The 11,725-nt window shown below is 35.3% G+C and overlaps 1 protein-coding gene and 1 long non-coding RNA gene across 7 annotated transcripts in view; one reads left to right on the top strand and one right to left on the bottom strand.

Moving 5' to 3' along the window:
* The window catches only part of LOC106726544, a 15,729-nt gene extending 9,496 nt beyond the window's left edge, over positions 1–6,233 (bottom strand). The window contains exons 1-2 of the long non-coding RNA XR_001362611.1: positions 6,223–6,233; positions 1,888–1,889 (exon numbers count right to left, since the gene is read on the bottom strand). This is a non-coding gene — a long non-coding RNA (uncharacterized LOC106726544). The remainder of the gene's footprint in view (positions 1–1,887; positions 1,890–6,222) is intronic.
* EPHA5 (EPH receptor A5) overlaps positions 1–11,725 on the top strand; it is a 305,704-nt gene that overhangs the window by 37,265 nt on the left and 256,714 nt on the right. For all 6 annotated transcript variants that reach the window (XM_014541800.1, XM_014541799.1, XM_014541798.1 and 3 more), the window contains exon 2: positions 4,561–5,224. In XM_014541800.1, coding sequence (XP_014397286.1) covers positions 4,561–5,224 — 664 coding nt within the window. The remainder of the gene's footprint in view (positions 1–4,560; positions 5,225–11,725) is intronic.

Here is an 11,725-nt window from a genome sequence, read left to right as displayed (position 1 = left end):
ACCATCGGAAAACACATCTATAATTACATATTGTTTTTGTGATTAATCACTATGCTTTAATTATGTTCAATTTGTAACAATGAAAATACATCCTGCATATCAGATATTTACATGATGATTCATAACAGTAGCAAAATTACAGTTATGAAGTAGCAACGAAAATAATTTTATGGTTGTGGGTCACCACAACATGAAGAACTGTATTAAAGAGTCGCAGCATTATGAAGGTTGAGAACCACTGAATTCTAGATGATAGATGAGCTGGGACTAAAACTGGGGCTTTAGGCTGATGATCTTTCCTCTGTTTAAGAGTAATCAAGTGTTTCTGTTCAGGCTTTTACAAAGTTTCTTACCTCTGTATTTAACCTTAATATAATAATCTGTGGTTAAAAAAACAAAGTACACAGAAACACAATAATGAAAACAGAACTAGATGCTAGGCACCCCTGATCATTTGAAAGGTCGAAATCAATTCTGTTCATTTGACGGTTCCTTATCTGTATTGGGGGCGGGGGTATAATATAAGGGCTGTTTCTTGAATCTGTGTTTTTTAAGCTTTGAAGGCAAAAGGAAGTGATGTATAGGCTAGAGGATTGGAAATGAGGATGATACTAAGAGGCTAAGAGACAATAGGAGCTTGGGGCTGGAAACCTAATAGAGCAATGAGAGGCAGGCAGGGAGAAAATAGTTCTTAATGACTTAGCAAAAGTTGGTAACTCCATGATGCACATATGGATATAAAAATAAGTCCTTTCTCTCTTCCACTTGTCTGATGAATGTGGCTGACTTGTGATGCCTGGCCAGGCACAGGATTAGAATGCAAATGACTTGGACTCTTCAGTTTCTAGTGGGAAAAGAAGCAAAGCCAGGCCTCTGGGAGAGAAATCAAGCCGGCCCAAGCTGTCTGTGTAACTAGAGGAAACAAACACAGGAGCCTGGGCTCAGGGGCTGGGCCTTGAGGAGTAGCTGGATCGGAAGAACAGAGCCGCAGTCTCCATATTGCATTCAGTGACCACACTTTCAAATTGCCCAGGCACCTCATTTGTAGTAATCAAAGGATTAGCAAGTACTTTTATTAAACCATGGATTATAAGAAATCCAACACAATTGAGCAGAAAATATTGTGTTTTCTATCAGGGCCCTTCATTATGTTACAGTAATCTCCTCTATATAACATTTGCAAAAGTGTCTAAGAATATACCTGCCAGGTTGTTAAGTTCTTAACGACTGTTGCTTTCTCTACATCCTCTCATTTCATTTTCATAGGTAAGATTTTGCTGATGAGGACAGGAAATCCTCTTTGTATTAAAAGGGGGGGAAATCTTGGGAGAGCTCAAAGTTTTATTTCAGCCAGTTTAAAATAAATTAAATATATTTGTCCATTTTTTAGCATATTTATCTAAATAGGAGAAGATATTTACGGGAAATGTGTATATATTACGTGTTTGATTCTTTGAATGGCTTATGGCCATAATTATTTAAATTAAAGTCTTTCTATTCAGTCATTAGAAATAGAAAATTTGAGCCTTCATTTATATTTTGGACATTTGAAAAGAAAAATAAATAAAATACCACCATAATAAATTTTAACATCAAAGAAAATTGCAGTTTTTCTCTTCTTAATTGAGAATATTCAGAGAAGCAGATACTTATGCACAGACTTTGAAATTATCACCCCAAACAGTAAGTATTAAACTGTCTTGTCAAGTGCTTCTTGGCTTGCATTTTTAATAATATTTGTGGTACCTTTGACTTTGTACAGGCAAAGACTGTGAAATGCTTGCTTTATAACTTTGGAAGAAGCTGCTATTTCAATTCCTTTTACTTATCCATTTCCTTTTACTTGCTAGCAGGGTCTTATTGGAATATATGTTGCAGAAATAGGACTTCTATACATGAATTAAAGCCAAGGATTTGAAATATTCTGTGTTTTGTATCAGAAGACTATTATAAATTGAAATATAAAACAAAGATTATGTAGCATTTTTATATTCTTTTTTTCTGAGAACATTTCAGTGCTATTTTCCATTTTACTAATTCAAAGAATATCTTTTAATTAATCGTATTACAGTAAGTTGATTATTTTTATTGTTTTCATTTGGTTAGTTGAGGTGCCCTTTTTCTTAAAATATTAATCATGACATTCATGATTAATAAGTATAATAAAGAGATTGATCCCTGGATTGCATCAGGAAAAAAAATGTAAGTAGATTAATGACAGAGTGCTGAAATAGAAGGCTGAGTTAGAAATTCAAACGCTAAGTAGCAGTTTAAATACATTCTGAGAGAGGACAAGTGAGATGAAATGAAAGAACTAAGGCTTCCCATAACACCATAATGTGAAGGCTGTTAGAGATAAAATCTTGATGTCTCTCTCTTGTGAATTTAAGGAGCTAAGAAGTTTTCCTCATTAGCACATTTTACTTTGTCTGTCTAATGGCAGTTAGAATTTTGAGAGGGGCCATCAGAATTAGATGATTTATGGGCAACCCTGGGATTCCACATTTGTCACATTTTTTCAGTTGAATAAAACCTAGAAATAATGCTTTATTTAATTTTGTGTCTGAAGAAATGAGGTCCTATCAAGTTTTCTCTATTGATATCTGAAATCACATTCTACTGGGATTCCACATTTGTCACATTTTTTCAGTTGAATAGAACCTAGAAATAATGCTTTACTTAATTTTGTGTCTCAAGAAATGAGGTCCTATCAAGTTTATCTCGATATCTGAAATCACATTCTGAGATTGCAAGAGGGCGCAGGCCAGGCTGAGGGACCCCACCGCACCGGTGCATGATCAGGGCTGGGGAGGGACATGGGAGGTTGGCCAGCCGGGGTGGGACCTCAGGACGGCTCCAGGGTGTGTCCAGCCCATCTTGCTCAGTCCGGATCAACCAGATCCCAGCAGCAAGCTCACCCACTGGTCAGAGCATCTTCCCCCTGGTGGTCAGTGCACATCACAGCAACTGGTCAAGGTTGGCCAGCCGGAGTGGGACCTCAGGAGGGCTCCAGGGTGTGTCCAGCCCATCTTGCTCAGTCCCGATCGACCAGATCCCAGCAGCAAGCTCACCTACTGGTCGGAGCGTCTTCCCTCTGGTGGTCAGTGCACATCACAGCAACTGGTCAACCGGTCGACTGCCTATCATTACCATATTACACTTTGATTGGTTGAACGGCCGACCGAACACTTAGCATATTAGGCATTTATTATATAGGATTGCTCTGTGTGTTTCATGGCCAATTTTAAAGTAAAAAATTACATATAGTTTTGTCTATACAGATTTTTCACAGGTTTAAGAAATTTCTTAAATTACAGTAACACAATTATGAAGAAAAGACACTTAGCATATTAGGCATTTATTATATAGGATTGCTCTGTGTGTTTCACGGCCAATTTTAAAGAGTTAAAAATTACATATAGTTTTGTCTACACAGATTTTTCACAGGTTTAAGAAATTTCTTAAATTATAGTAACACAATTATGTAAAAAACAAGTGCTTCTATATTGTTCAGACAGGGTATGATGCATTGAGATTCTCAAAATGGTAGTATTTTACTAGGAAAGAGATTGGTTTAGATCTCTTCTTTGACCAAATAATATTTTTTGAAGCTATATAAATTATACTTAATTTTTCTACATTCTGTATATACTTAGAACTCTTAAGGTCATGCATAAAATGATGCATTGGTAAAAAAGAATTAATGCATTCCCAGGATATAAAGGCACAACAGTATTTGAGATGACAACGCTCTGCATATTACTGATCTGTAATTTTTACCTCTATATTACATGTCTCTAGGTTTATATTAGTGGATATAAAAAAGAATTAATGCATTCCCAGGATATAAAGGCACATCAGTATTTGAGATGACAAGGCTCTGCATATTACTAATCTGTAATTTTACCTCTATATTATATGTCTCTAGGTTTATATTAGTGGATAAATTTATGAATAAACATTTAGTTATCCAATTTGTAAAAAAGTCCAACACAGATTGGTTCAAAGAAATAAAGATACATTATTAACTGTAAACTAATGACTTTTTTCCAAGTTTTATTACATTCATGTGTTATTTGTCACATGCCAGAATTACGTAAGTGTGATTTTACATGTCACATTTCCTTTCTTCTTTTCCTCATTTACTACTATTTTCTCATTAGTGTCTTTCAAATGATATTGTTTCTTTTAACTCTAAGACTTTATGTACCTCTTAATCTATATATTTTCTTCCAAATATACATCTTTTTCTTTCACTGTTTCTTGTTGTTAACTGCAAACACATTCAACTATCTTTTCTTTTTACACTGAAATACATGTTGTTGTTGTTTTCTGGGTAATATTATTCATGTGTTCACCTATGAGTTACACTGGAGATCATAAATTACTATTTTAGTTAATTTTATAAAGGCAACAGTATTTTTTATCCTTGCTCTATAGCTCCTCCTCTCAATACTATACATCAAGTATACAGGAATTTGCACATCTGAATTAATTTTGACTATTTTTTCTGGTTATTGTCTAATTTTTAAACATGTTTTTCTATTTTATATTATACAGTGGGAAGAGATTGGTGAAGTTGATGAAAATTATGCCCCTATCCACACATACCAAGTATGCAAAGTTATGGAACAGAATCAGAATAACTGGCTTCTGACCAGTTGGATCTCTAACGAAGGTGCTTCCAGAATCTTCATAGAACTTAAGTTTACTCTGCGGGACTGCAACAGCCTTCCCGGAGGACTGGGCACCTGTAAGGAAACGTTCAACATGTATTACTTTGAGTCCGATGATGAGAACGGGAGAAATGTCAAGGAAAACCAATACATCAAAATCGATACCATTGCCGCCGATGAAAGCTTCACAGAACTTGATCTCGGGGACCGTGTCATGAAACTGAATACGGAGGTTAGAGATGTCGGACCTCTAAGCAAAACGGGATTTTATCTTGCCTTTCAAGACCTGGGTGCTTGCATCGCTCTGGTTTCTGTGCGCGTGTACTATAAGAAATGTCCTTCTGTGGTACGACACTTGGCTGTCTTCCCTGACACCATCACTGGAGCTGATTCTTCTCAATTGCTGGAAGTATCGGGCTCTTGTGTCAACCATTCGGTGACAGAGGAACCACCCAAAATGCATTGCAGCGCTGAAGGGGAGTGGCTGGTGCCCATCGGGAAATGCATGTGCAAGGCAGGATATGAAGAGAAAAATGGCACCTGTGAAGGTAAGGGCTTGCCTGTGCATCCGCAGGTGCTGTCTGCTTCAGGTGGATCATGTATATGTATTTCCTCCAATGATTATGAGCAGGTGACCTTTTACTTTGCTAATTTATGGAGATTATTTCTTTTCAGTTTGATATCTCTCTTCTCGGGATTTTAAAATTGCTGGCAACGATGAAAGATTTAATGTTCTATTTTATTGGCTATACATAGTTAATACTCAGAAAGTGTCTTACATGCTGTGTAATATTTCATATTCATTTTGCTTTCAGAAGTTTCAGAAGTTTTATTTTTGAGCAACTCAAATCAAGGAATTATCTCTTTGTATATAACTTTATTTGTCTGATTATTATCTGCTACTCTACTGTTATTTTCTCTCCATGAAGAGGAAGTGGTAATTTTACTTGCTTTGTAAAATTCAAATGCAAATCTTAGATGAGACTTGTTTGGGCATACTTTTAAAAATTCTTCAGTAATAAGTTCAGCCATATGAACTCCATAGGGAAATCTCTGTAAATGGCAGGGCTTAGTTTACTGTATTGTTTACATATAATTGCTATTGCATGTTTGTGTTTAAATATTTACAGGTCATTTTTAGATGCATAGGAAGTAGAGCCAAGAAAACAACTGCTTGGAGATAGAGCTAATACAAAGCAATTTTCAGGTTATTTCAAAGCAATTTGCACTTGGAGATTCTTTTTTAAAATTTTATTTTAAGTCGAAACTTGATCATACATTCTTCCCTCTTCATTTGAAAATACTCTCATTGTGCCCACAATGTAGTGAGTTGCCCTTTTAAATTTGGATTTTTATCAATAGCTTTTTGGAAGAGATTAGTACTTTATGTGAAAGTGAAGAACAGCTTAGAAGGAAGATTTTTTTTTTCTTAAAAAAATTATTCTTCCTTATGAACCTGCACTTGCTTTCATCATGATATGCATGTATTAAGTAGGTAATGAGAGTGAATGTGTATTAAGGAGAAAACCAAATATTGAGAAGTCACCCTAGTTCCACTTGGTAGCTTCAGGTGCATTTTTTTTTTCTAAATCCAATATATAACATGAATCAGGCTTGTTCACGTTTGTTCAGGCCTGAACGTAGATTGATTATAAATCCAGGGAAACAAAACTAGGGAAGTTATCTATAAATCATAGTGATGCTGCTTAATTATTTCTCTCTAGAAATATATTGCACCATTTTTAAATTTCCTTTTTCAGCATCAGCTCATATGTATTGTGTCTCCTGTATTTAAGTGTGTGGTTGTTGTTTTGTCATGTAATCTACAATTATAGACACACACACACACACACACACACACACACATGCATGCACACATGCATGCACACATATAAACACAAAGTTTTATTAAATCAAAATTATGTTTCTGTATGCTTTTAAGATTGTCAGGGAAATGAATTATTTTTTATTCAGGATTGGATTTAAAGGAAAGTTCTAACTAGCTTTACCTTAACTTTTTTTAGTAGCCTCCTCAGTGTAAGGTGAGGATATATGTAATTGTGGAAACAAATATAACCCATTGAATATATTTAATTCCTTTCTCTAAAATATTTACAATACTTTCTCTAAAATATTTATAATATAATCTTATTTCTAAAAAAAGTGTTTGCTAGTATTATAAAGCAACATGCTCTATTTGATTAGTTGTTTATGTAATTTTGAAGAATATGTGGTCACTTTAGTTCAGAGCACAATGACCTTTATCTTCCTTCAGATTGTATAAAAGACCTCTGCATTTTTAGAGGATACATTTTTATTACTGCTGGGATTAAAATAATACCTTTATGATGAAAATATCTTGGGGAAGTAGTGTCCTGATGGCATGTATCTTAGTGCAGGCATTAGATGCATGCTTTTCTCTTCTCACACTCTTCCCTTAATAATTGAAAAGAGACTTAATTGAGATACAATGGGTAAGCAGTAGAGTCTACACTTAGAAAAGGTCACTAAAGTGGACTCTGTCTCAATGTGTTTATTACTCCACCCTGGTAGTAGGAACAAAGCTGTAGGATCATGAAGGCTGTTGTATAGAATGTAATGAGTCTGTATGAATAGTGCCTCTTGGTGTTTTCCAAAGTACAAATAATATTTGGCCACATTAGGAGGAAGTCCAAATGTTTATTCTATAAATAACATCTCACTGAATGAATAAGTGTTGAAGGTTTGCTTTAGAGAATTAAGGCATCACAGCTATTCCCTATATCTATACTAGTGGTCCAATGCATGAAATTCATGCACATTAAAAGGGGATTAATTAGAGGAAATATTTTAATATTGCTATTTGCCCTTTCTCTATAATAGAAGTGTCAGAGATGAAAGAAAATTAGTAAAATGTATATGAAAATCTTCCTCTCGTCAGAGTCTGGTGCGTGTTGCGGGACCCAGAGTCAAGTCCCTGCCCACCTGCGGCACCTCAAAATAGCGTGAGACCCAGACTGCGCCGGCCCCACCCTCACTGGGCTAGATCCAGTCCTGGCCGGCCCTCCCCTTGTCAAGCCCCCTGGGTGGGGTGCACAGCCTCTGGTCCCCTGTCAAGCCCCACCAGGCGGGTGGTGCAGCCTCAGGTCCCCTGTTAAGCCCCACTGAGCGGGGAGGCGCAGCCTCAGGATCTCTGCCTTGGCCCAGTGCCACACAGCCTCAGGTCCCTGCTGATTGCTTGTTAAGGCTCGTTATGGGAATTCGGCATAGATTTGGGTGCAGCCATCTTGTGTTACGGAAACCCTGCCTCCGAGCTGTAGGCGCAGCCATCTTTGTGACGGTGTGATGGTCAATTTGCATATTCCCTCTTTATTAGATAGGATACACATGCAAGTAAATGTATGTGCATAGTGTCTTATAAAATTCCACCATAAAGCTAAACCAGAGATTTTCAACCTTTTTCATCTCATGGCATACATAAACTAATTACTAAAGTTCTGCTGCGCACGCACACGCGCACACGCACACACACACATATATTTGCCAATCTAACAAAAAATGGATATACTTTTGGTTCATTCACATCAGATGGCTATTGTTGTGTTAGCTGTCAGTTTTCATTTGAAAATTTAAGGGATAAAAAGCCAGTGCCCCTGACTAAATAGTCAGGTATTGCATGTTTTAAACATTCTTGTGCATTTCAGTTCTCAATCACTGCTCTTACCCATTCTATGATCTTATACTGCTATCCCCAAACTGTTAAGTGAAGATCTAAGTGTTTTAGAAATATATTTGACAGGCCAGAATTCTAAGAATCATTCTTAACATCTCCTTTCTACTCACTACCCAATTCTAATCTATCACAAAATAGTTATAGAAATGGCAACCCGACTTATCTTGTAAAATCATTTATATCTCTCTGTTTTCTTTCCCTCCAATCTATAAACATATCTGGTTAGAACTTTATTATCAAATTTAATGAATGACTTTGTATATGGTTTTGATTTTAGCCATGTGAATGCAAATCTGGTTGTTTCACACACCTGCCCTCAGGCCCCACCTAACCCCAACACCTACACTTGAAATACTTCAGTAGTTTTCTTTAAGACAAAGTTTTTACAGTAGCTTAAGATCCTGCATGGTTTTGACCCTATTATCTCTCTGGACACATCTTAAACTATGCTTTCTCCCATCCACTATGCACTAGCCACACTGACTTCCTTCCAGTTTCTCAAAGGCAATTTGCTCATTTTCACTAATTCTTCTGTGATTTTGTTACCTTCCCTTAAACATTTTTTTTACCTCCTTAATGCCGGGTTAACTCATACTAATCCTTCAGCTCTGTGGTCCAACTCCTCTTCCTCAGGAAGGCTGTCTCTGACCCTTCAAGACTAAGTCAGGCCTCTTATTTACTCACATAATTATTCCTTCAAAGAACCTCTTAGAGTTATAATTTTGCACCTATTTGTGAAGTTATTATTTGATTAATGATTCTCCCCACCCCCATCAGACTACATCTTCCTCAATGACAGAGGTGATGTTATTTAAGGAATGAGAAAGAAATCAAAAGGCAAGTGGTAGGGACAACAAATTCAAAGTGAGGAAATAGAATGTGCAAAGCATAAAAGAATACTGTGGTTTAAAATTGATTTATTTATCTTTGTATTTATCAGTTGAAAATATCCTTGTTTACAAAATTGATGTATTTTAAATTCATCCTTTCTTAGTCCTAAGATTTTCAGGCCATATTTTCAAGTTATAGGTATTAAATCATATGTGATTGGCCTGTGATATATTAACTATTATAGAGGCCATTTTAGTGATTTTTGTAGAACTCAAAACATCATATACTGAAATATGTTGATAAGGTAGCCTTATTATACATTTATATTTAATAACTCAGTTTCTTTTTTATAATGTAAGATTAACATCAAACAGTTATCTGTATGGACTATGAGAATATTCAGGTTAGAATTTAGCTGAGAACTCAACTTGTTGAACTGCAGAATCCCAATTTTTTTGTTGTTTTGTCTTTTTTTGTTGTCACTAAGTTTTCAAAGTCCTCAATAAGACAAAGGCAATGTGAGTATTAGAGCATAGATTTTGGTTTCCTAGATAAAATTTTGCCCTCGGATTACTTAATACCATAACATAGGTCTTTTTAAAAATTTTCACATGGAATAAGTAATGAAAAACCATTTTTATTTATATAAATGTGAAACTAGATACTCAGATGGGTAAAGGAACATACTTTGGTGTTACAGTTGATATAATACATAGAATTCCCCAAATGTCTTTGAGTTTATTTCTGCATCTTATAGTAATAGGAAGATAAATGCATTTGGAAAATGGTTAATTATTACATCAAATAGGAACGTTTTGGGTATATCTCAGCAATCATATTTTGCTATAGTTCTGTATTCTTTTGCCCCTTAGATAAAATGTTCAATATTATAGAATGGAGATAATGTACCTTGGTCACAGTGAGGGTAGAAAAGTGAGATATCTTCTTAGTTTTACCTCTTTTAGGATTTAATTAAAGATATAATAAGAAGCTGAATAAATCTATTCTAATGACTTTCATGTGTTAATTTTTACCAAGTTTATACTAGGAGGTGATCTGGTAGTTGCTATCAGATCAGGATCATGTGACCTTATATATGTGCAGGGCATGATGGAGTTGACCCAAAGGCTTTTAGAGACTAGCCCTTCAGGATTGAGACTACTGGGTAGCTCACTGACACATGGCTTAAACTCAGAAGACAGCTAAAAAGGACTTCTGGAGTCTTAGCCCATTTAGCAAGTCAGTGATCTATCATCTTCATACCCACTCACTTAATTTCCTTTAAGAGAAATTGACTACATTTTCCCTAATAATCTGGCTTTAATGAGGTAACAAAATACTCTGGTTTCTATTGTATTAACTTAAAATACTATATAGAGTTCATTTATTTTTCTAAGGCTTACTTTTATGCCTGAATTTTCTATAATGAATTGCTTTTAAGTATACAAATTTATTTCTTTGAAATATTCTTTATTATCAGAAACTAATAATGTATTAAATCCATTTATACAAGTATGTTTTCCTACTTGTGATTTATTATTATTTCTGGTGAAATCCATGCTATTCTTTCCCCTTAAGAGTCATATGGAAATTTTTTTGAGTACAAAATGGTTAGCAAAAACCCATTTTGGAAGTTTCTGCTTTTTATTGAAGTGAATGTGTTTGAAAGAAGCAATTGAGTTCACATGAATCAAATGTTGCCTGCTGACTTCTCTTGTGATTATGTTGCTGACTTACTCAGATGCAAGGCAAGACCACTAATCTTCATCAGTTGCTAGTGGAATGAAGTAGTAATTTGAAATTACCCCTAGATAATTATAGTTTCATTTATATCAAATGGAGAAAGAGATTTAGATTGTGGGTCACTGCCAAAACCAGTCAAAGTGAAGAAGGTATATAATGCATGCTAAAATGCAGGGTAAGAGGGGTTATACACTGCGGGCTGTGGAGAAAAAGCACTTATTAATTGTCCAACTGAGAAATGATTGCACAGCAAGGAAAATGTAGTGAAAATACTAAGCTGAAGAAAGAGCTTTGATTCAGAAACAGTGCAGATACTGCAGGGAGTAATATGTCGATCATTCATACTTCTGGTGCATATTTATGTTTGAAATAAAATTGGCTGGAAATACAGTGTATTAGGTGTTCCTGTAATTATGCATTGGAGAGCCTAGTTATTTTTAATTAGGCACATTACCAAAAAAAATCAAAGACGTTGAAATTCTGGTCTATTTGGTATGCTCTGTTATGCAACAAAAATAAACTAATTTTAATTTCTAAATTTTGACAAAAGATGGCAATTATGAAGTACAGAGTATCAGTGATGCATGAGTGTGTGTGTGTGTGTGTGTGTGTGTGTGTGTCCTGCTGCTGTGAACCACCACCATCAGGACAATTAAGTTACTAAGTCATTTCATCCATTTGCAGGTATTACACATAATAATAATGACCATAATAATGATAATAATAATATATTATTATTATTTAAATATATATAAAGTCCTTT

Source organism: Myotis brandtii, unplaced genomic scaffold (assembly GCF_000412655.1).
Source record: "Myotis brandtii unplaced genomic scaffold, ASM41265v1 scaffold28, whole genome shotgun sequence".
Lineage (NCBI taxonomy): Eukaryota > Metazoa > Chordata > Mammalia > Chiroptera > Vespertilionidae > Myotis > Myotis brandtii.
This window is presented reverse-complemented; position numbering and strand designations above follow the sequence as displayed.